Here is a 26,958-nt window from a genome sequence, read left to right as displayed (position 1 = left end):
ACAATCATAGTATTGGTCTAGCTTAGTCTATCATGTCTCCATCATCATTGTCTTCCTCAACTACATAGGCGCTTCTATTTCTTTGTTCATGTTTTTCACGAAGAAATACAGATAGTTATTTTGCACTTGCAGTCTATCCATAAGCTTGGCATTGTACATTCTTTCTTGCTAGCAGGTCTTCTACTAATGACGAGAGGAAAGTTCCTTCTTAGTCTCAATCAGAGTATCAACACTCTGTTAAGGGCAACTAGTCGTATGATGTGAGATGGATTTCTCAGGGCTAAAGCGAGATGTCTCTATGTTCGGTCAAGGTGATTGGTGAGTCGTTGCACATTAGTCAGGAACTGATTCTTAGCTTCCATGAGTGTTTTCTTCCCCAGTCTCTCTCTAACGAGTTGAGCCTTCAGTGTTGCAATATTTAAGGTTTGGTTATCAATGTGGCATGACGCATGTGAAGGGCTGCTTGAGCATGAGTACGATGTGCGACCATTTTCTAGAATAAATTGAATGAAAAATCTTATAATCATAATAATGGTAAAAATCAAAGTCACAACATCTGACAGGTGAAAGTACAAGATTCGGGTCGAATAGAAGTTTTCGTGGGTCTTTCCAAAAGTGGAAAGTTCAGAAATTTTGCTTAGATTGGAAGTATGGGATAGCGGACGGAATCGATTTTTGAAATTTCTATGCAAAGATATATGTCATTCAAATATTCCCACAAATAGAAACAACTCAAATTTCAAAATCTAAACGATGGAATATGAGTTTGATTTGTCAAAACGATTTGGATAGGAAGACATTAGGCTTTTACCAAAATATTCAAATTTTTTCTATAAGGTCCAGGAATTTAATTCACGTAACCTGAATGCATGCAATCTAGGGTTTTATTTTAAATTATGTGTTCAATTATTTAATGCATGCTTCATGCATGATAGAATTTATTTCATAAAATTTTAAAAGTTCATGCATTAGGGTTTCTTGATGTATTTCGCGGCCGAACGAGGAACGGAGACCGGAGAATTTTCGGGAAAATATTTTATTACCTGATTAATTTTTATTCATTATTAAAAGATATTTTAAAGGTATTTTTCAAGAAATGGGCTTTGTTGGGTATTTTTACCCGCCAGATCATAATTTTTAGCGGTACGTAAATTTATCGAATTTGGGGACTTTTTGAAAGTTCGGCTGATATGTTCAAAAACTTTCCAAAACGAAATATTTTTCGGGAGTGTGTTGAACCTAATGGGCCTACTTTTAAGCTTGTTGGCCTTAAAAATCCTTTTTAACTTTTAAATGATATTATAGGGCCCATAGGTTATTTTTTAACTATTTAACTAATACATAATTAACCTTAACCTAAACCTAATCCATCCCCAACCAGCCGACACCCTTGCCTATCAGAACACTCTCAGTTTCAGCAAATACAAGTTGAGAAGCTTTGGCCGCCTCCTTGTTCTTGCAAAAGAAAGTTTTCGGCGCCTCCTCGTTGCTCTTTTATTCATCGTTTTTGCGTAGGAATCATCAAAGGCACGCTTGTTCTTCTTTTAATGCATCATATACGCTGATAATATGTGTGGAGTAATTGTAAAATAATGTAGATGTTTCGATCCATGCCTGTGCGTTCCTCGGTGATAGTAGGAGCATATTTTATTGTTCTTTTTGTTGATTTCCCACGTTTCTTTGATCATGGTTGCAAGGGGGCTGTCGAGTGATGTTGCTGAAGGGGCTCTTTCATCGAGAGTGTGCTGTCAATAAGAGGAAGCGAGCTGGTGTGTTGTACGCTAGGAACCGTGAGTAAGTGTTAAGGTTTTGCTTCGGGTTTGAGTAGATCGCGTGAAGGGGGTGGGGACGGCGGTGCAAAGGCCAATCCAAGGCCTAGACCAGACCATCATGGGTCTGAGTCATGGCTCAAGGAGGCTCAACCATCGTTGGAACCACCAAAGTAGCCTATCAATCGAGAATAGGAGTGGTCGCGGTAGTGAGACCTCGAGGGTTAGACGTGTAGGTTGCTGCAACGTGCATGGGTCCGAGGTGTGGTTCAAGTAGGTCCATCAGGTTCTGGTATTGGTCCCTAGTAACTTGATTCAGGATAGGCTCGAGCCGGTGGCGCCTAGGATGGTTGATCGTCGAGTTGGGTGAGTTAGGGTTTCGATGGGTGACCTTAGCAAAAATTCAAGCAGCAATTCAAGGCTGGTCAAAGGTTTAAGGGGTCTGGTTTTGGTTGATTAGGGACTGATATTGTGTGTTTTAAGTGTAGTAAGTTGGGAAAAAATTTGGTCGAGTTTTGGTTCGATTCGGGTTAAAATCGAGACCCCGGTCCAAGTTTTAAAACGAAAGGACTAAGTTACGAAATGGGCTCGGGTTTACATCTAAGAGTGATTTTAAATATGTTTTGGGATATTTTAAGGAGTTTGGTAAGCTTCGGGTCAATTTTAGATGTCCATGGGTAAAACGGCAATTTTTCGGTTTCCAGGGGCAAAATGGTCATTTTGATTTCGGGGTGAGATTTTGGTCCTGGCAGCGCTCCGAGCACAAATTTACTATATTTTAAATGTTTATGCATCATGATCATGATTTTTAAGATTTTATGAAAATATACGCTGCATGCTTGGATTTAAATAAAATTTGCATTTGTGCATTATTTTCATAAGTGATGTAAATGATGAAGTTTTGAATTATGGGAATTGGTTGTGGCTATCGAATTATATGTAAATGCATAAGATGTATATGTAAATGATAGAGATGAGGCCTAGGCACAGTGGATGGGTGATCCTATCACTGATGTCCAACAGCCGCCGGGTACTGCGGTTCTATGTATGATGGATCCATCGTAAATGATGATGTACGATAGTCACTTCTAATGCACTGAATTCGCTAAATGATGAATGATGAATGATGATAAACGATGAACTGCTTGACACGTCACGATTACATATGACACGTTTACATAAATCTTTTGAAGTTCATGAAAGATATGTTGAGTATGATATATTTCACTGCTGTGTGCTATGTATAGGTATTTGTTACTTATTGTACATGTGTGTTGAGTCTTTATACTCACTAGGCGTGTGTAATGCAGGTGAGTTCGATGTCGAGGGGACAGGGGGTGCTGAACTCTGATTCAGCAGACATGGTGGGCGACACGACCCGAGGACCTCATGATTTTTCCGCATATTTTATGATTTCATGTTACTGAGAGGATATGAGTATTTTATACGCTGTTTTATATCACTATTTGATGTTGGGATTTTTACCCACTGTTTGATAGTGGGATTTTTACTCGTTTTTACTCCGCTATATTTTTATTGGTAATTACTTATAATTATTTAAAAATGATATTTTAATAGGACCGAATGCATGCAATTTATTAAAATAATAAATTTCAAAATGTGAGCTTTTAAAAAAAATAATAATATTACCGCACTTTTAAAAACGGTAGACGTTACAGTTGGTATCAGAGCAAGGGTCCTGTATAGGATTGTGCCGCCACCAGCTTCTGTCGCTCAGTCTTCAAGTCTCAAGTCTGTAAGCTTTTATATTTTAAATGATTTAAGTGATTTACTGTTATCACATGCATGTCTACATGATTTATGCTTTATGATGATTTACTGTTCATGTTTAAAGGCTTTTACGATTTAATAATTTACTATTTTAAAAACTAGATTAATTGTATGAGGGGTTACGTTTTAAGTTGGACTGTATTCAGATATGCCTCACAGACGTGATCCCAATACTGATAGGTAGGATGAGATTCCTAGAGGGGGCAGAGGACCACCACCACCATCGTAAGGGGACCCAGCTACCCGAGTTCTGAAGGGTATGGCTAGGCTACTGGAGCAGGTTCAGCAGGCTCCTAGGCCTTAGGTGGATGTTTTTGAGAAGTTCCGTCTGCTTAACCCGAAGGAGTTCGGGGCCACTACTGATTCGTTCATAGTAGAGGGATGGATCCAATCTCTGGAGCTATATTTTGAGTATCTGCTGATGAGGGATGGCGACCGGGCCAGGTGCAACATCTATATGTTGAGAGACGATGCGTCCCTGTGGTGGGAGGGCGCAGCTCATGCAGTGAACTTGGCTACCCTTACCTAGGCCAGGTTCAAGGTGTTGTTCTATGGGAAGTACTTTCCAACCGACGTCAGGGGCCGCCTGACGAGGTAGTTCATGAGTTTCCGCAGGGAGACGTATCCGTGGCGGAGTTTATCTGCAAGTTTGACAGGGGCTGCCATTTTGTGCCCATGATAGCGGGAGATGCCGGTCAGAAGTTGTGGCATTTCATGGATGGACTGAGACCTACCCTTCGCCGGGATGGGATGTTGATGAGACCGAAAAGCTATGATGAGGCCACCGCCTGCGCTTTTCAGGCGGAGCAGGCGCTACGGGACATAGTCTTTGAGATGCAGCGGAAGCGGCATCAGACTCAGTCTAGCTCTCAGCCGCAGAAGAAACATTTCTCAGGGCCGCCGAGGCAGCAGGGGCAGCAGAAGCCCCAAGGGCAGTTTAGGATGCTTCAGCAGCAGCAGCAGAGACCCCCTCAGGTGCCAGGAGCGCCTAAGCCAGATGATAGGCAGCCTTGCCCGCAGTGCAACAAGTTTAATATCGGCAAGTGTTTATGGGGGACCTTCAGATGTTTCATTTGTGGCCATGAGGGCCACAAAGAAGCGGACTGCCCAAAGAACACAGGCCCCACTACTGGCCGGGCCTATGTGATGCATGCCGAGGAGGCCGATGCAGCTCGATACTCGACACTGATTACTGGTAATCCTTTGGTTTAAGATTTTAATTTACTATACAATTGCTTGGGTTTTATGCATGTATGAGGATTTTCTTGTGGAATTATAACTTAAAAAAATTTAGGATGCATGCTCTATCTAGTTGGAATTAGGAATTTGATTATTGTATTGAGGAATTTTAGGGACCCAATTGTAATAAAAAAATGATTTAAGGACCAAAATGAAATTTTCGAACTTTAAGGGACTCAATCGCAATTTTGATGTTATGACGCTCAATTTCGAAATTTTTGGGGAATGATGTTTGTGTTAATTCAGTGATTTTTCTAAGATTTTGGGTTAATTGCCGATAAAGAATTCATTAAGTTCAACAGTATTAGATTTGATGGTATGTTTTGTCGCAGGGAGGATATACATTGCAGGTGCAGCCACACATGCATTGTTAGATTCAGGGGCTACACATTCGTTTATAACTGAATCTTTCGTGAAGCGACTATGAATCATACCAGTAGCGATGAATTTAGGTTTCAGAGTATCGATCCCATCTGGGGATCAGATGTTCACTTCCCGAATAGTGAGATGATTGGAGCTTAGATTGCAACAGAAGGCAGTACGTGCAGATCTGGTAGTGCTACCATTGCCAGAGTTTGATATCATCTTGGGTATGGACTGGCTATCTTCTCATGGTGCATTCATAGACTTTCAACAGAGGTCAGTATCTGTCAGACCGTCCAGTGGGAAGCCGTTTGTTTTTTAGGCAGCTAGACATCAGCAGATGCCGCACGTCATTTCCTGCATGTGTGCGAAGAGGCTTATGAGGAGAGGCTGCCAGGCATTCTTAGCCAGCATCGTATCAGTGACAGAGCCAGTCAGTCAGAGGCTAGAGGATGTTGATGTAGCCAGGGAGTTCTCCGGTGTTTTCTCTGACGATGTTGCAGGCATCCCACCAGATAGAAAGGTGGACTTTTCGATTGAGCTCATGCCAAGGACAGTGCCGAAATCTAAGGCACCCTACCGATTAGCGACTGCATAGATGAAGGAGCTCAAGGATCAGATTCAGGATCTGCTGGATAAGGGTTTCATTTGCCCTAGTTTTTCTCCATGGGGCGCACCAGTTCTTTTTGATAAGAAGAAGGATGGCAGAAGGCGACTGGCATTGACTACCGAGAGCTGAACAGGGTCACAGTTAAGAATAAGCATCCGCTGCCGAGGATCGAGGACTTATTTGATCAGCTTCAGGGAGCCTCAGTGTTCTCCAAGATAGACCTTCGATCCGTATATCACCAGCTGAAAGTGAGAGAATCTGATGTGCATAAGACAGCCTTCTGGACGCGTTACGGGCACTATGAGTTCTTAGTGATGCCTTTCGGCCTGACGAACGCGCAAGCGATCTTCGTGGATCTCATTAATCGCGTGTTTCAGCCGTACTTGGATCAGTTCGTCATAGTTTTCATTGACGATATTCTGATATATTCGAAGAGCAGGGAGGAGCACAGTCAGCATCTGAGGACAGTATTGCAGATTCTACAGGACAGATGACTGTATGCCAAGTTCAGCAAATGTAAGTTCTGACTTGACAGGATGGCATTCTTGGGCCACATTGTATCACATGATGGCATAGAGGTCGACCCCGGCAAGGTAGAGGCAGTCAAAGATTGGTCAGTTCCTAAGAGTGTGAGAGATTTGTAGTTTCTTGGGATTGACAGGTTACTACAGGAAGTTTATCCAGGGCTTCTCTTCTATTGTGGTGCCTATGACCGCCTTGACGAAGAAGAATGCAAAGTTCATCCGGGGATCTGAGTGCCAGGAGAGCTTTGGACGACTGAAGCAGGCTTTGACTACTGCACCAGTGCTAGCTATGCCATCAGGGCAAGGAGAATTTGTGGTTTTTACGGATGCAAAAAATCTTGGTCTGGGCGTGGTTCTGATGCAGTAGGACAGAGTGATAGCCTACGCATCCAGACAGCTGAAGGTCCATGAGAAGAATTATCTGACTCATGACCTCGAGCTAGCAGCAGTGGTATTTGCCCTTAAAATCTGGAGACACTATCTGTATGAGGAGAAGTGCAGGATTTTCACATATCATAAGAGCCTGAAGTACTTCTTCACACAGAAGGAACTGAATGTGCGAAAGAGGAGGTGGCTTGAGCTGGTGAAAGATTATGATTGTGACATTAGCTACCATCCGGGTAATGCTAATGTGGTTGTAGACGCTCTGAGCAGGAAGCACGCTGTGATTGCCCATTTGTCAGTGTATAGACCGGTAAAGGCTGATATTCAGAGATTTGAGCTTGCAGTTTATGCCAGGGGCGAGGCCCCGAATCTTTCTACTCTGACAGTACAGCCGACTCTGAGAGACAGAATCCGGACATGGCAGACTTCTGATGAACAATTACAGAAGTGGAGATAGAGGGACGAGACTAAGGGCCAGAGGCTATATACAGTTGTGGACGACATAGTCAGGTATAGGGACCACCTATGAGTTCCTGACAGTGATTCACTTCGAGCAGATATCTTGAGTGAGGCCCACAGCACCTGTACTCCATCCATCCAGGGAGTACGAAGATGTATAGGGATCTACAGACTCTGTATTGGTGGCCGGGCATGAAGCGGGATAATCTGTGCTTCATCTCCGAGTGTTTTGACTTGTAAGCAGGTCAAGGCAGAGCATCAGAGACCTGCAGGGAAGCTGAGACCACTCCCTATTCACGAGTGAAAATGGGAGAACATTACTATGGACTTCGTGACAGGGCTTTCGCGAACTACTGGAGGATTTCACGACATCTGGGTGATTGTTGATCGGCTCACTAAATCAACTCATTTCTTACCGATCAGGAAGACATTCACCATGACTCAGTATGCAGAGCTGTACATCAGAGAGATAGTCAGACTGCATGGGATTCCAGTGTTCATCGTGTCAGACAGGGATCCGAGATTTACGTCTGCATTCTGGAAGAATCTCCACCAGGCGTTGGGTACGAAGTTATTGTTCAACACTGCTTTCCATCCTCAGATGGACGGTCATTCGGAGATGGTGATTCAGATTCTGGAGGACCTACTCCGAGCTTGTTTGATCGAATTCCAGGGTAGCTGGGAGCCGAAGTTACCTCTTGTGAAGTTCACATACAACAACAGTTATCAAGCAGCGATAGGTATGGCTCCGTACGAGGCACTTTACGGGAGGAAGTGTAGGTCGTCAGTTTATTGGGACGAGGTAGGAGAGCGAGCAGAGTTGGGTCCGGATATCGTCAGATAGACAGCGGAGTTAGTGGCCAGGATTAGAAACAGGATGAAGACTGCACAAAGCCGTCAAAAGAGTTGTGCTGATCAGAGGCGGCGAGATCTTGAGTTCGCAGTAGGGGATCATGTGTTCGTGAAGGTCGCACCGATGAAGGGTATGATGAGGTTCGGGAAGAAGGGCAAGCTCATCCCTAGATTCATCGGACAATTTGAGATCCTAGAGAGAGTTGGGACACTCGCATACAGAGTTGCTTTACCGTCGAATCTGGCGGGAGTTCATAACGTGTTCCACGTCTCCATGCTGCGTAAGTACATGTCGAACCCTTCACAAGTGCTTAACTATGAGCCACTTTAGCTAACACCGCATCTATCATTCGAGGAGAAACCCACTCAGATTTTGGACAGGCAGGAGAAGAGACTTCGGAACAAGGTGATCCAGATAGTCAAGGTCAATTGGCTGAATCATTCTGAGAAGGAGGATACTTGAGAGACCGAGACCGAGATGAGGAATCTCTACCCAAAGTTATTCGATACGTTCTAATTTCGAGGACGAAATTTTATTTTAGGGGGGAAGAGTTGTAAGGTCCAGGAATTTAATTCACGTAACCTGAATGCATGCAATCTAGGGTTTTATTTTAAATTATGTGTTTAATTATTTTTATGCATGATTCATGCATGATAGGATTTATTTCATGAAATTTTAAAAGTTCGTGCGTTAGGGTTTCTTGATGTATTTCGCGGCCGAACGAGAAACGGAGACCGGAGAATTTTCAACAAAATTATTTTATTACCTGATTAATTTTTATTAATTATTAAAAGATGTTTTAAAGGTATTTTTCAAGGAATGGGCTTTGTTGGGTATTTTTACCCGTCAAAGCATAATTTTTAACGATTCGTAAATTTTATCGATCGGGGGACTTTTTCAAAGTTCGGCTAATATTTTGAAAAAATTTCCAATACGAAATATTTTTTGAGAGTGTGTTTGAACCTAATGGGCCTACTTTTAAGCTTGTTGGACTTAAAAATCTTTTTAAATTTTTAAATGATATTATAGGGCCCATTAGTTTATTTGTTAACTATTTAACTAATACATAATTAACCTTAACCTAAACCTATCCCTTCCCAACCAGCCGACACCCTCCCCTATCAGAATACTCTCGGTTTCAACAAACATCAGCTGAGAAGCTTCGACCGCCTCCTTGTTCTTGCAAAAGAAAGTTTACGGCGCCTCCTCGTTGCTCCTTTCTTCATTGTTTTTGCGTATGAATCATCAAAGGCACGCTTGTTCTTCTTTTAATGCATCATATACGCTGATAATATATGTGGAGTAATTGTAAAATCATGTAGATGTTTCGATCCATTCCTGTGTGTTCCTAGGTCATAGTAGGCGCATATTTTATTGTTCTTTTTGTTGATTTCCCACGTTTCTTTGATCATGGTTGCAAGGGGGCTGTCGAGTGATGTTGCTGAAGGGGCTCTTTCATCGAGAGTGTGCTGTCAATAAGAGGAAGCTAGCTGGTGTGTTGTACGCTAGGAACCGTGAGTAAGTGTTAAGGTTTTGCTTCGGGTTTGAGTAGATCGCGTGAAGGGGGTGGGGACGGCGGTGCAAAGGCCAATCCAAGGCCTAGACCAGACCATCATGGGTCTGAGTCATGGCTCAAGGAGGCTCAACCATCGTTGGAACCACCAAAGTAGCCTATCAATCGAGAATAGGAGTGGTCGCGGTAGTGAGACCTCGAGGGTTAGACGTGTAGGTTGCTGCAACGTGCATGGGGCCGAGGTGTGGTTCAAGTAGGTCCAGCAGGTTCTGGTATTGGTCCCTAGTAACTTTATTCAGGACAGGTTCGAGCCGGTGGCGCCTAGGATGGTTGATCATCGAGTTGGGTGAGTAAGGGTTTCGATGGGTGACATTAGCTAAAATTCCAGCAGCAATTCAGGGATGTTCGAAATTTTAAGGGGCCTGGTTTTGGTGGAGTAGGGACTGATATTGTGTTTTTTAGGTGTGGTAAGTTGGGAAAAATTTGGTTGAGTTTCGAATTATGGACATTAGTTGTGGCTATCGAATTATCTGTAAATGCATAAGATGTATATGTAAATGATGATGATGAGGCCTAGGCACAGTAGACACTGATGTCCGACAGCCGTCGGGTACTGCGGTTCTATGTATGATGGATCCATTGTAAATGATGATGTACGATAGTCACTTCTAATGCACTGAATTCGCTAAATGATGAATGATGAATGATGATTAACGATGAACTGCTTAACACGTCACGATTGCATATGACACGTTTACATAAAGCTTTTGAAGTTCATGGAAGATATGTTGAGTATGATATTTTTCACTGCTGTTTGCTATGTATAGGTATTTGTTACTTATGGTACATGTGTGTTGCGTCTTTAGACTTACTAGGCGTGTGTGATGCAGGTGAGTTCGATGTCGAGGGGACAGGAGGTGCTGAACTCTGATTCAGCAGACATGGTGGGCGACACGACCCGAGGACCTCATGATTTTTCCGCATATTTTATGATTTCATGTTACTGAGATGATATGAGTATTTTATACGCTGTTTTATATCACTATTTGATGTTGGGATTTTCACTTACTGTTTGATGTTGAGATTTTCACTCGTTTTTATTCCGCTATATTTTTATTTGTAATTACTTATGATTATTTAAAAATGATATTTTTAGTAGGACTTAATGCATGCAATTTATTTAAATAATAAATTTCAAAATGTGAGTTTTTTAAATAAAAAAAAATCCGCACTTTTAAAAACGGTAGACGTTACATTTTCTATCAAAATCCATGCAGATTTTTGAACTTGGTGGCTCTGATACTACTTAAATCGTCCAAGTTGTTAGCCAAGTCAAGTGTCATCTCGGTTGGCTAAAAGATCACTTCTTGCACCTAATTTTGTCTAACTTTTAGCTCATCTTTCAGCTTAATTTTGAGTCAATTAGGACAGCATGTATTGAGCTTCATTGATTAAATTATTGGTTCCTTGAGCAGGGGTTTTTGCACATGAGCTACCACATTTTGGTTCTGACGAGCTTGCAATGTTTCGGATTCCTTGAGCTAAGATCTTGCATTCTTTAAGGTGTTTTTGTTCTTCTAAATTTCAAATCTTCACAAACATGATGCATTTTAAAATTTGTGGGAAGAAATGATTAATTGGCCAACGCGCAGCCACAGCATATTTTTATGAGGAAGCAAATTAAATATTCTTTTCAATGATCAGTCCCGTTAAATTGATCACCTAATTTTCTTCACCACAATTTCTACATGGTGTGAGACAAGATCGTAATGAATGATAACTACGACCCACAATCTTACAAAAACAATAAAAACATGGTTTTTACCTTCACGGACAACAACCATGACATTTGTGGTCCTAATTAAAAGATTTTATTTAAAATTTTGATAATTAGTTTTCATTTATTGTTTGTAGTGTATCCTCTTCCTTCATTAATGCATTTTTTGTGCATATTTAACATACCGAATCAAATGTATATATTCCCAAAATATTAGTAGGATAGTTAACATTTACACTGCTACTTCTAATATTTTCTCCATGTACGTGTGTGAATTCCATAGTCTCTCAACAATAGCTTTACTAAATACACATTGGCCTTGTTCAAGTACTAAATAAACGGCACATAGGATGATTGTTAAGTTTAAAATATCCTAAGGTTTAGCAATGAAAAGAATAACATCGAGTTGTTTTAGGTCCAACTGTTATTTTCATGTAATAATTAAAATATTATAGCCGTTGGACAACCCATATTTCGCTTTATTCTATCAGAATTTCAAGCTATAGAAATCATCAGAATATCATCACTTGTATCTGTTTCAAATCGGACTGCTCTATCAAACATATGCTCAGAGTCTAACCGTTCAACTCTAATTTGTCATACATTAATAGGTCAAGATAGATACATCAAATCAAGCCGCTCAAAGATTATCAGATAAAGTGTCAAGCACAATATCCTACTAACTCTTGATTGACATACATATTTTCTAAAATTTCAAAGAATCGATCAACTTTTAAGAAGCTAAGAGCCGAAGCCGTAAAAAAATTCATTTAATGCATCGTACAATGAAAAGAGGTTGAAAAAACCAATCTATCGGGAGGTACTACAGATGATTGTTGAAAAGTTTTCCAACTGTTAGAGCTTTTTAAGTATATGAAAACATACTCAGATTGAAGAAAATAACATGATTTACAAGATTCAAAGCCTTTTAAACTCTGCAAATATTCAAGATCTCGAGCATTCATAATCATTCAGATATCTAGCTGCTCTCTTAGCACAAGCCTATATATCCAAATCAGATCTTCAAGGATCGTTTTGTGCTAACCTAACCAAGTTTAGTCATTCAAAGCTATCTGCTGGAAGGATGAACCAATGGTTCTTAAATGCCAAAATTTGAGTTATCACTTAGAGTTTCGATAAGTCCTAGTCGATGTGGGTTTTGTACAAGAGTATATTAATCAAAGTATTTTATTGGATTATTTTCTAAGTAAAAGAAAGGGTAATGTAGAAGTATTTATCTCCGAACATCCATAATATTTTGTCTCATTGAATTATATACTTTATCTTATTTGCATGCTTACTTCTAGCAGCCTTGTTAACGTTGTTTAAATTGAATAATATAATATCATTAGTCAAGTCAGACAGTTTTCACACTTATTTATTTCCAGTGATCCATCTCAGTCTAGCCATTCAAGAAAATTTAACGGCTAAAACTTTTAAAGCTATCAATGATTAAAAAAACGGTTGATGCAATCGTTAATTCTTGGAACAAGTATTCTACTTTCATTGAGAAGGTGCATGGGTTGCAAAAACCAGCTGGAGATAGAACTTGCTTAGGGTTTGTAAAAAATTAATGTAATTCTTTTTAGGCAAGTACTAAATCGTGTATGGACAAAGGCAATGCTAAAATGATAAACTTTGTTCGGTACAGCATGATATATGAACATGATCAGTCAAAATTCCAACCTAACCGGAATGTAAATTTTGAGAACAAGGCCAAGCATAGAATCAATCTTTGTTACCCTAGGCAACTCAATCAATTCAAAGCTATCTGTTGGAAGTTATTGTTTCTGGTAAACCAATGGTTCTTAAACAACCAAAAGTTGTTGAGTGGTTCCTGAAAGTTTTGACTTATTCAGTGATAAATTCTAGTCGAAGTGTGTTTTGTTGAAGTGTGTTTTGTTTAAGAGTGCACTAATCAAAGTCTTTTACTGAATTGATTCCTAAGTAGAAAAATAGGTGATGTAAGAGTTTATATCCAAACATCCATAATATTTTATCTCATTTACTTGTACACTTTATATTGTTTGCTTGCCTATATTTAGTCACCTTGTTAACTGTTTTTTGCATTGAATATATATAATCTCAATAGTCGAGTCAGACCGATTATGCACTTATTTATTTTCAGCGTTCCGGGTTAGTCTATTCGTTCAAGAAATGGTTTTAACATCTAAAAACTGTTAAACCTAGCTCAATTTTGCAAAATATTTTAAAAGATTTTATTCATCCCTCTAATCTCTATTTTGGTACGCTCTTGGTAAATCCAAAAGGTTAATACAGTAGCTTGCAAACCACGCTAACTAGGTAATTACACTGGACAAGTCATGTGTAATGCAGAAGTATAGAACAATTAAATATATGACATCTTGATAGGTGCATGTCATGCCTATCATCTTAGCTACCCCTTAGGGCCATTATAACTAGTATTTCGTGCAAGTTATCATGTGATATATATGTGTAGGTTAAATTTTAATATAAAATATAATTTTGTACATAGTGCATATTTGTGTGAAATCGTGTGAAATATAACTATGTTAGAGTAATCTTTCATTTCAAAGTTAATGTTTGAATTTTATTTTGATCGAGAATCATCAAGAAAGGCAGGAGGCAAGCATACTCGAAGCAAAAGTAACCATTCTTTCCACTTCTGATGAAGCAAAAATAAAAATAAGAAAATCGAGTGCACCGCATATTTGATTAATATTTCAAATTTCATTCTAATTGGTGATACCACGTGAATATTTGAAGATTCCTTAGAAATTGTCCTGATGTTAGCTATAGTGATTTAATTGCATGTTACATGTTATAGTAATGTGATAAGAAATAAAGACAAAAACTTGTGTGAGACGGTTTCACGGGTCGTATTTTGTGAGATGAATCTCTTACTTGGATCATCCATGAAAAAGTATTACTTTTTATGCTAAGAGTATTACTTTTATTGTGAATATGGATAGAGATGACTAGTCTCACAGATAAAGATTTGTGAGACCGTCACACAAAAAACCTATTCAGAAACAAAACATGTTGTCCTGATGTTAATGATTTAATTACATGTTATGATAATGTGATAAGAACCAAAATAACGTGATTTTTACGGATTTTCAATACCAAACATAACAAAATACTACTGGGACTGATATTTAATCTCCACCAACCAATGAAATCGCGAAAACAATGGATGAAATGTGGTGATCACAAGTGTAGATAAGGGACAAAAACTACATATGATTGTATGGGCTTGATCGAGTTCATGAATAAAAAAGCCCGTGTAGTCAATCATTCAAACCAGGCCTTTTTTTATGCACAGCTCATTTTTTGAGAGAACAAATTCATGGATAGTGCCGAAATGTTTTCAAGTATATATAAAAACGGAGGTACAAAGCCTCAAAAGATAATATTTACGAGAAAATAGAAAATTTTGGTTAGTCAATCAAAGTTTTGGGCATATTTTTCTCGTCAGTTTATTACATTATTTATCCTTGAATTGTGAGGTAATTTATAGAGCTTTTAAAATTTTCATAGCTCTTTTAATTATTTTTACACTGACAAACTAACTCGTGTGATGAGATAATTAAGGATTTATGGTGGTGATACTTGTGTAAGCGTCCAAGTCATCTTAGAACCCGGGTTGTGGCGAAATTTGGAAGCTAAGAAATCACTAACTGGGGTGACAGATCATATCATCACGAACACGGGTGAGCTCGGGCTCTCGGATGAGCCTGGGTGGTGTAAGCCCGGGCAATGTGATGAGTCAAAGGACAGGGCTTCTCGCCATGATTATCTACCCGCGCAACTTGGTACATGTGTCACTCCCGAGTCTATAGATATAGGATGCCATTATTTGATATAATTTGCATGTCTTTCGGTGCACGTATGGATGATGTGACTAGACCAGAATTGGTATCATTTGTTAGATATGGCAGTATCTGGGAGCAAGGCATGGGTGACCATCTCGCCATGAGGAGCAAGGCATGGGTGACAATCTCGCCATTGACTTTTCCTTTATATATACCAGGTTTGATTGACATTAATGTGTTCAGATATTTTTTCACTAGAAACCATAATCTTTATATACTTTTCTTTGCGTAAAACATTTGATTGACTTGAGAGTTGGAGTGGCCACGTCGAAAAACCTTCTGACACCCTACTAACGTTATTTTCTCTTTTAAGTATGCATATTCTCTTGCCTGAATACTCCCGCTTGATCTCCAATTTTCTTGAGAAGAAATCCATTCGACATGATATAATTTCCCACTAAACTCAACTTGATTTAATTGGTCGATATCATTGACGTCGTATGTGGGAAACTAGATCTAAGGCATAAATATGGTTTCCACACGTAAAACAACCCAAAGGGATGGTTCCAGTAAGGAGTCATCGGATAGAGGTTCCCCAAGGAAAACCACCACCTCAGAAAACTTTTTTGATCAACCAAGAGCAATTAACCCAGTGGAAGAAGTGATTGTCCAGAAAGACATGATGGAGAAGTTACCTCTTAGTAGCAGTCGTGTTCACCATGAAGAAGGGTCCGAAGATGAGTCCTCTGCTCGAAACAAGATCAAGAAAGAAGAAAGTTCCTAGGAGTGTTCCAAGGCCCTTACCATGGCCGAGGAGCTGGAAGGCTTGAGAAAGAAAGTGAAGAATCTAGAAGGACATGCCGGGTCTTCCAGAACCCTCCGAGTCCAACCAAAAAGGTGTCCTTTATTCAGCCATATAGTAAATGAGCCCTTTCCTGCCCATTACAAATCAGCAAAAGTAAGGGAGTATGACGCAAAAACAGAGATCCCGAGAAACATTTGTCCTTGCACAAAAATATTATCATGTTACACTGCTATGATGACAAGATAAAGGGTAAATCTTTCCTGACCACGTTGATGGACTCAGTCCAACATTTTTTTGACAAACTCGAGCCTCAGAGCATATGATTCTTTGACGATTTTAAGAGAATTTTCTTCCAACAATTCAGTAGCAGCAAGAGATTTTAAAAAGACTATTTTCAATTCTGTTTGAAGTAATGCAAGGTAGGATGAATCATTACGTGCATACACCCGCAAATTCAACAAAGTGTCTTTGGAAGTACCTTTTTATGTTACCGCCGTCACGCAGGGGTTCCAGGAAGGGGACTTCTTCTGGACCTCGGTGAAAAAACTGCCACGAAACTTTGAAGATCTGCTATCTCGGGTAGAGAAATATATCAATATGGGAGAGGTCCAGAGGCAGAAGAGAGGTCATGAAGAAAGAAATGATTGCTCGATCAGGGTAGAGTTGAAGAACGAATGCAGAAGGGAAACTCCTTAGGGCGGTTTTCTCACTATACCCCATGAAAGTGCCAAAAGATTAAGTGATGTATCTTTGTGAAGAGGAGAAAATTTTGTCCCAGCCCCAACGATCATCGCAGGACCCAAGATCAGTCCAGAGGCAGAAGAGAGGCCGTGAAGAAAGAAAGGGTTGATAGACCAGGTAGAGTTTAAGAATGAATGCAGAAGGAAAACCCCTTACGACGGTTTTCTCACTATACCCCCTCAAAGTGTCAATGGATCAAACATTGCATCTTTGTGAAGAGGAGAAAATTTTGTCCCAAACACAACAATCATCGCAGGACCCAAGATCAGTCCTGAAATTTTGTACCAGCCACCAAGAATGTTGCCATGATATCATTGAATGCAAACAATTGAGAAACAACCATCCCCGGCCATATCCTGGTGGACTATCCGGGTGGAAAAATGATTTTCTAGTCCTCAGACAAACTAATACTTGGAGTTATCACAAACAATGTTAGAGACATGGGAGATACTCGAAGAAATTTTATGACATTCAAGTCAACTATCACCTCAATAAAATACTCAAAAAAAAATAAAATTTTAGAGTGAAAATAAGAACATATCTTGACAAATGAAATTATTCTTTTATTTATATATTCTCAAAGACGGATCATGGGCTTTGAAGGTGTGGGCCCACTTTTTAGCTTTGAAGCTGTAAGCCCAATTTTGGGTTTAATAAATTTTAATCATTATTTGAGCATTTTTCTCCTCTAACTATATTAATTATAAATCCCATACTTTTGATTTTATCATAATTGAAATAATTAACTAAATGATTTGTTACCCATCATTTATTTAGTTATTATATAGTATAGATATATAGACGCATATATATACAAGTTCCCTAAAATAGATAAGTTCAGTGATTGTGAAAGTTAAACTATTAAGTATTAAATGATACCCGAAATCATTTAAATTTAAGTAAACAGTGTCCAAAAATTTATATGTTTAGAAATAACAGAACATTTGAAATTCAAAAAACCCGTGCACGGTCCAACAAAGAATTATTGGTCATAATAACACAATAATGGTGTTAATAAATATACATACACATTCATTATGTGTGATGTAGAATAAATTCTTGTGTCGTCAATATTGATTAGGTAATAAGTGTTTTTGAAAATTATATCTTTTATCATATAATTGCACATTTTTAATTCATGGTCAATTCTCAATTTAATCTAATAATTTGTAATTTATTCAATTTTAGTATTTTTTTTTACCATATATTGACATAGCGCAGGAAAATGATTATGTTTTACTAAAATTGATGACTTGTTTGATGAGATGTCAATAGTCCCAATTGAGAATTAACCAAATAACATGACCAAAAAATAAAAAAAAAATGTAAATTAAAAAAAAAAACAAAAATATAATTACCCTGAGCTGTTCATATGATCGGTGTGAATTAAGAAGATTCACATAAGAGTAGGTCTCTCGTGAGACGGTCTCACGAATCTTTATTTGTGAGACGGGTCAATCCTATCGATATTCACAATAAAAAGTAATACTCTTAGCATTAAAGTAATATTTTTTCATGGAATACCAAATAAGATATATGTCTCACAAAATACGACCCGTGAGACCGTCTCGCACAAGTTTTTGCATTCGCATAAAATATAATAAATCATAAACAAATATTATGTAAAATATATCGTATAACCAACCAACCATTCTAAATAAATTTCAAAGGAAAAAAAAAACCCAATCTAATTAGGTCACAGAGAGGGTCGTGCATCGGCTTTGAGTAGGTAGGTGGCATTAACACTACTGTATATCTCGCATGAACAGTTCATTAGCAAATTAAGGTGCTGAATAGGGTTCCCATTATTTTTCTCCATCTTTGTAAAAACACAGTCTTTAATAGCTGTCTCCACCTCTGTGTGAATAAATAAATACAGTCAAATTTGACTAAATTCTATAATGGATTACAGAAAACGACACAAAAAATTTTTATCTTGTACATTTTCTCTATGTTTTTCATTGCTAATTGTGATGGAATTGGGGCCCCGAAACCTGAAGCATGGATCTCTTCTCTTTTAACAAATGAACATGCATGACTTAATGCATGATGCAGCTTTCGAGTAACTCTGCAAGAAGACTGTAAAAATAATTTAAAAATACCTGTGACCCCTACTACGTCGACATCTGGTACGTTGTTATTAAATATTTCTGTTGAAAATATTTATTTCTGCCAGTTGGTGGTTTAAAAAAAATTTCACCGTCTTCTTCTTTATAACCAGCATTGTGGACTCATCTGCTCACCGGCTAGCCATTTGCCGATAGAAATAATAGTGGTAAACAAAAGGATAAAGATATATGGAAATTATAGACATTGTTGTACTATTTCTGACAGCCCTTTTCCTCCGCTTATGGTGGCGATACTGGTCCGCCGCCAGCGGAAAATCCAGAAACCTACCACCTGGTCCGCCTGGTTGGCCGCTTGTGGGGAACTTGTTTCAAGTGATCCTCCAGCGCCGCCCTTTCATATTTGTTGTCCGTGATTTACGTGTAAAATATGGTCCCATTTTCACCATGCAGATGGGGCAACGAACTCTGGTGATCATCACTAGCTCGGAGTTGATCCATGAAGCCCTTGTTCAGAAAGGCGCGCTCTTCGCCAGTCGGCCGGCCGATTCCCCTATCAGACTCATATTCAGTGTCGGGAAGTGCGCCATTAACTCGGCTGAGTACGGCCCTCTGTGGCGTTCCCTCCGCCGTAACTTCGTCACCGAGCTTATAAATCCGGCGAGAATCAAGCAGTGCAGTTGGATAAGAAAGTGGGCTATGGAAAACCACATGAGGCGGCTTCAGGAAGAAGCGGCCCGCGTAGGATATGTGGAGGTGATGAGTAATTGCAGGCTCACCATATGCAGCATTCTTATTTGCCTGTGCTTCGGGGCAAAGATTTCTGAAGAACGAATCAAAGAAATCGAGAGTATATTGAAAGATGTGATGATGATGACCACGCCGAAGCTGCCAGATTTCTTGCCCTTGTTGACCCCTCTTTTCCGGCGGCAGGTCAAGGAAGCTAAGGAACTGAGACGGAAACAGCTGGAATGTTTGGTTCCATTGATTCAAAACAGAAAGGCATTCGTTGAGAGTGGAGGAAAGCACACAGCCGCCACTTCCGAAATGTCGAGCCCCATCGGCGCTGCGTATATTGATTCATTGTTCGAGCTTGAACCGGCGGGAAGAGGGAAGTTGGGGGAAGAAGAAATGGTGACGCTTTGTTCTGAAGCCATTAACGCGGGAACTGATACGAGTGCCACCACTCTGGAGTGGGCTTTACTCCATTTAGTACAGAATCAAGAAATTCAAGCAAAACTTTATCAAGAAATAGTTGACATTGTGGGTAAAGACGGAGTGCTGACTGAAAGTGAGGTTGAGAAAATGTCATATCTTGGAGCCATAGTGAAGGAGACTTTCAGAAGACACCCTCCAAGTCATTTTTTGCTCTCTCATGCAGGTGAATTTGGAAACTTTTTTATTTTTGTTTAATATATGTATATGCTAAAACCTTGAAAAAGGTACATTTTTTCAAGTTTCTTTCAGTTTCACAACAATTATGATCTTAAAATACATGCAGCCACGAAAACGATTGAGCTTGGGGGATACACAATTCCAGCCGACGCAAATGTGGAGTTTTACACGGCTTGGCTGACGGAGGATCCGGACATGTGGCAGAACCCTAGTGAATTCAAGCCAGAGAGGTTCTTAATCGGCGATGGCACGGAAGTGGATATCACTGGAATGAAGGGAGTCAAGATGCTGCCATTTGGGGCTGGCCGGAGGATTTGCCCCGCCTGGAGTTTGGGCACATTGCATGTGAACTTGCTCCTGGCCAGGATGGTGCAAGCGTTCAAGTGGATCCCCATTCCAGAAAACCCACCCGACCCGACCGAAACCTTCGCATTTACTGTTGTCATGAAGGATCCGCTCAAAGCAATTGTTCTGCCACGGGCAAAGATTTGAATTATTGATTGCGCAGATAGTCCCACAACAATGAAGTCTGTGGTCTGTTATTGTTTTGGTTTGTTGGGTTTTAATGTGTTGTATTCGATTGATTTTATGTGTTTTATATCGAATGAAATGCATTTTATGCCTTTATTTGTTAATATCGTATGATTCATACATATTACAGCTGCAGTGTGCACTAATGGAAAATGATAACTAACTAAATCATCTGAATAAGCTAAGTGGGTAATCTTCAGGTTACCACACTTTGGGTGAAACCCGAAGACAGGGGATCTGGACATTCGTTTCAAAGATCTAGATAGTACCTCAAGGCATAATGTGAACAACAACGGTAACAATGGGCCACCCTGTCTCAACCCACGCTTACCATTAAAGAGACCATGCATTTGACCATTGACAACAATCGAGTATGATGTAGAAGTCACACACTCTATGATCCATTCAACGAAAATTCTAGGAAAGTTAAGTGAAAAGAGTATCTCTCGTAGGAAGTCCCAGTCAACTGTGACATAAGCTTCACGAATGTCTACCTTCAGCATGCATCTTGGTGTCCCTCGTTTTCTTGCGTATTTCCTCAACAACTCTTGAGCCAAATGAATGTTATCCACAATGTCTTTAATGAAAGCTGATTGAGCACCATCGACCAAATTTCGCATCAACCCACTTAATCTGTTAACAAGGATTTTGGAGATTAGCTTGTAGAACACCGTACAACAAGATATCGGTCGGAAATCATTAACAGAAGAGGCAGCCACAATCTTCGGCACTAGAGCAAATGTTAAGTGATTCCACTGTCTAAGTAAGTGTCCAGTCGTGAAGAATTCAACCACCGTCGCACAAACATCCTCTTTGATAATGCCCCAAGTGTTTTTAAAGAACAGTGCCCCAAAACCATCCGACCCCCCGGTGCTTTGTCATTGTCTATATCATACAGTGCTCTTTCAATCTCCTCAACTGATACCATCCCAATCAATGCAGGCCACTCACTCTCCTGTACACAAGTCCCTGTTCTCATCAATTCTTGATCACTCGGCACTGTCTCAACTTTGGTACCCAATAGGTCCTTGTAGTATTGTACAAAACAGTTAGCTATCGCCCCCCCCCCGGGTTCAGTCACCGTAATGCCAACAATATCTTTGATTGCAATTAACGCACTCCGCTTGTTGTTTTGCTTGATCAAATCATGAAAGAACTTAGTGCATCGATCCCCTTGTTTCCATTTCAGTGAACAAATTAAATTAAAGTGTAATACCATGCTTTTCATTGCTAAGATTAGAATTATATTATACGATGAACAAACAGGCTTTTATTTGGTAGTGATGTGATTCCAGATATATAAGAGCTTGATTGGTATTTCTCGGAAATTAGGAATAGAATTTCCAAAAAAAACAATATTTGATTTTCGTTTTGGAGAAGTATAATAATTATTATTATTTATAGATGTAAAATAATATCATGAATCATTGTTTAAAATAATTTTGAACTCTTAAATATTGCATTTAAAGCTATAATATATACATCGAGAGAGAGAGAGTATTTTGGAGAGAGAAAAAATTGAATCAAGTAATAATTATGTCGGAAATATTAAACGGATGGAAAATATGTATTAAGAAAGAAGATTAAAAAAATAACAAAAAAACTCTTATAATTATTAGTCGAAATGTTTTTAATAATAATGTTTTTTTCCCGCCAACATATGACATTAGTCAACGTCATGTGGAAACCTAAGCTAATGAAACAAATGAATAAAAAATATGGTTGGGATTTGAAACATTTCAAATATACATTAATGTTATTATTTAATTAAATTTGAAAACCTTATACTAATTAATTTGGTAAAACTTTATTTAAAAATACAATTATATCCTTATTTTTCTATATTTTAAATTTAATCTTATATTTATTTATATTTTAAAATCTATAAATAGTTTATCACTCCTAATAAAAAAAATATGAAAACATAATTAATTTGTAAAGAACAAAAATAATCACATTTATATAAATATTTCAACTTAGTGTGCAGTAGGTCACTAAGTATATATATATACATATTTTAGCATGAAAGTTATTGAAATTAGTGATGAATTTTACAAATCCGACTACCGTTATATTTCATTCAATTACGGATTAGTCATAGTATTCGACATTTAAATAATTTCTAACGAACACAACCAACATTTATTATATATCTCTGGTGTAAGCTTAACACATACTCCACATGAAACATTTTTCCCAAATGAAATAGATGTCTTAAATCAATACGCAGCCTTAATTTTGGCGGAGGAAAATATTTTAAAAATTAAGTCAAGAATTTCAATATCTTTTTAGGAAAATGAATCGAAATATTGAAATATGATTAGGTGACAGCACAAAACTCCAAAATGTACGTGGAATTGTAATCTATTCGGCCTATATAAAAATTTAACGGTAGATATATCATGAGATGGTCTCACGTATCTTTATTTTTGAGACGAGTCAATATTGTTCATATTTTCAATAATAAGTAATATTTTTGGCATAAAAAGTCATATTTTTTCATGAATGACTCAAATAGGATATCTGTTTCACAAAATTAACTCATGAGAACATCTCACAAATTTTTTATTTTTATTTTTTTAAAAAAAAAAAAACTTAATAGCATTGGATTGAAAAGATGGGAATATTAAATGAAAAGGGTATACTGTGGATGCAGATTTGAGTAAATACTGAATATTTAACGATGGAGAATACTGAGACCCGATGGACCATTCCGTGGACGTATGGCCATAACACATCCCATTAAATAGGTATATGGCAATCCCACCTACCTCTGCCACACAGCTTTACTTTCTTCTCCACCGCACCAAGTCCAATAGGGAATTGGATCTTCTGTCGGGAGTGAGCAGAGCATGCGATATTGTACGTTATCAAATTTTGATTTTTTACGAGATGATGTGATTGATATGTATGTACGAGACAGATTCATGTTTACGATACAAATTAATATTTTTGACATAAAAACTAATAGTTTTTTGTCTGTGACTCAAATAAAATATATATCTCACAAAATTGACTCGTGAGACCATCTCATATGAGTTTTTTTTATGAAAAATATATTTAAATCTGAATCATTCATTTTATGTAATATGATATCAATCAAAATTTATAAGATGTACATTTATCATATCGACTTAATTTAAGGTCGTATAAGGTTTATTCAGCATAATCTCGTCACTCATTACTATATCACAAATTATTCTCAAATCCATTTTTCACTAAATAATTGTTATTAATTATATTATTTTGTAGATTAATTTGTTTAGGCCACATTAATTAATATCACAATAAGTTCTCAAATAGATTAATAATAAAATTCAGTTATTTTAAAAAGATTTTTAATTACACACATTAATTTCAATCAGTTACTAAAAATTGTGTTGTAATTATATATTACAGAATCGAATGTTTGTTATTTTATCAAAAAATATCATTACTCTTGTTATAGCATGTGCATTGATTTGCTACTATAGTGTATTTAGTGTCGGCAAAGTTTAATCGATAAACTGCATTTATCGTCCTGGAATTAAGGGTGTTCAAACTTCGGATAAAACCGAAAAAAATCGAAAATCCTAACCGAAAAAACACACACTGAATCGAACCGAAACTAAATTTTATAATTCGGATATAAATGTTAAAACTGTAGTTTATTTGGTTCGGTTTCAGATTATATATATCAAAACTGAACTGATCGAAAAAAATTTAATTTCATTAAATTAATAATTTTATTTTTATTATATATTTTTTGAAATGATATAAGTGAATGATGAATTATTTTGAATAATATTTAGTTGATTGTTGTTTATGTATTCATTTAAATTTTAGAGTGGGTCTCATGTGAGACCGTCTCATGGATCTTAATCTGTGAGACGGGTCAACCCTACCCATATTCACAACAAAAAATAATACTCTTAGCATAAAAAGTAATATTTTTTCATGAATAACCCAAATAATATATCTGTCTCACAAATACGACCCGCGAGACCGTCTGACACAAGTTTTTGCCTAAATTTTATATTTAAATATTTTACTAAGAAATCAGGTAAAAAGATAACATATTATATTTTATAATATATTTATTTTATTAATTTAAATAATTGTATCAAAATCGAAATAACTGACCGAAATAATCGAACTATTTCGGTAGAAAACTGAATCGAGCTTGAAGAAAAATGATTCGGATATCAGATTATATATTTGTAAAATCGAAAAAACCGAAATAAAAAATAGAAAATCGAACCGAACTGATCGATGAACACTCCTACCTAGAATATTTATATATATTAAAAAAAACATAAAATCTCACATGCGAGATCGAAGCCACGTGGAGGTCGATCATAAGCTATTTGATGAATAATTGGTACGAACTGGGCTGTCCTTTTTAAAATTATATATTTTTGGATCAGACATTTGACTTTTCTTTGAGCTAAGAATAATGCAAATTATGCAACAGATTTGCGTAAATTTTTTTTATCGGTAGTGATAAATTTACAATGTTATGCAAATTATCTCAACAAAATACGTATAATTAGTAATTTGATGCCAAAAATATCTTTTTATCTCCCCACAAGTAGAATCACAGAGCCGTCTACTTGAACTCCATACGATTGATTTTCCTATCCGAAATTTCAATTTTCTTCAAAGGAACGAGGGTGACCACTAAATTATGGAGAATATATCTTTGGACATGCTTGCCAAATGTCAGTGAATTAATTAATCAGGACCGATTTGATCTTGGCAAAAGACTCGTCAGAATCGGGATACTTTGATAATCTTATCTACAAACAAATATATTTTGAATTTGGGATTTTTTTGGTTATGAATGACTCAAGTAGAATATTTGTCATGTCTCACTAAATTGACTCGTGAGACCGTCTCACAAAAGATCATGTGTTTTCTTATTATTATTCATCACAAAACTATTATCACACCGAGGCCGGTTTTTGAAAACCAGTTTTATCTAAATATTTCGGTATTTTAGATCCGAGTATTAATTGTTGCGTACTATTTTTTGTTTAAGAAGACAAGAGACACGACATTATCTAGATAAGGGCCTGGACGGGTATGAGTTTCGATTTAGACAAGTAGAGCAGGACATGACGGATCTCTCCTTCAAATTTCTCTTCACAAGAGACAGGTGACTGTACAATTTAGAACTATTTTTGGATTTATTAACGCTGAAAATTTTGTGAATGGAAGAAGTGATCATCGAACATTGAAGAAAATTGATTCTTCGAATAATTATCCAGCAATTAAGGCTTTCTCACGTTCATTGAATATCAACCCAATTATTTAAAGTTTTCAAGCACTGCTTAATTTTTTTACCTGATCTTGTGAGCTTTGATTGAATTAAAGAGCGAATATTTGTAAATGTCATAATCTATTTTGAACAAAATTGAGAGTGTCGGTTAATTGCTATGAGTTTCGATTTAGTAGAGTTGAACTTAGCTGAAGTTGATTTGTACAAAAGTTATATAATCAAATCATTCTAGTAAAATACATTCCTACTATCAAAAGAATGGTTGATACAGAATGATTACCTTCGAACTTCCATGAAAGAATATTGTCTACTTTAATTTACCGCATTTACTCTATCATTTATTCATTTATCTTGTTAATTAACTATCTATCATGCTATTCACCAAGTCCAGCAGACTCTTTCCGCATGGAAAACTTATTTACAGTTGGCAGACTCTTTTCACTGCAAACTAGGAGAGAAATACACTTTTTTTATCGTGAGTCTGATCAGACGATTGAAAAAGTAGAAAGTTTGTTTGTATGAAATTATAAAAAGTACCAACTTTGCTAATCTTGGACTGATTTAGTGTTCAACATTATATCGCAATTGTAAAAAAAAATTGTAAAAAAATTTAAATATCATGTAAATGTTTTAAATCATGCGATGCTCAAGAACGTTTTAAATGTCAAAACTAAAATTTTTGAACTTATGCTGCGTCTTGAGTGCGAGAAAACGATATTGTCATATTATCTTAATTCTTGTATCTGTTGGGAAATCGGTTTTCTCGTGTCCAAAAACACGGCGAAAGTTTTAAAATTTAATTTTGACAGTGCGAGAAAACGATATTGTCATATTATCTTAATTCTTGTATCTGTTGGGAAATCGGTTTTCTCGTCTCCAAAAACACAGCGAAAATTTTAAAATTTTATTTTGACATTCAAAATTTTTGGACACTCTTATGGCTTATATGATAGGATCATATATAAGGAGTTTATAATTTTACCTTTAGTGAAATTTTACTTGCCCCACCAACTACTCCAGTATTAGCGGATATAGCTCTTGTTGAATTCCATACGAACTTTCTTCAAAATCTTATTTCTTC

The 26,958-nt window shown here is 37.5% G+C and overlaps 1 protein-coding gene across 1 annotated transcript; it reads left to right on the top strand.

Moving 5' to 3' along the window:
- The first annotated feature begins 18,850 nt into the window (after nt 1-18,850).
- On the top strand, nt 18,851-20,684 carry LOC142532975 (cytochrome P450 77A3). Its single transcript, XM_075639548.1, has 2 exons — nt 18,851-20,072; nt 20,193-20,684. Exons 1-2 carry the CDS (start codon nt 18,923-18,925, stop codon nt 20,576-20,578), a joined length of 1,536 nt encoding a protein of 511 aa, XP_075495663.1. The 5' UTR covers nt 18,851-18,922; the 3' UTR covers nt 20,579-20,684.
- The last annotated feature ends 6,274 nt before the right edge of the window (nt 20,685-26,958 follow it).

This window comes from Primulina tabacum, chromosome 2 (genome assembly GCF_025594145.1).
Source record: "Primulina tabacum isolate GXHZ01 chromosome 2, ASM2559414v2, whole genome shotgun sequence".
Lineage (NCBI taxonomy): Eukaryota > Viridiplantae > Streptophyta > Magnoliopsida > Lamiales > Gesneriaceae > Primulina > Primulina tabacum.
This window is presented reverse-complemented; position numbering and strand designations above follow the sequence as displayed.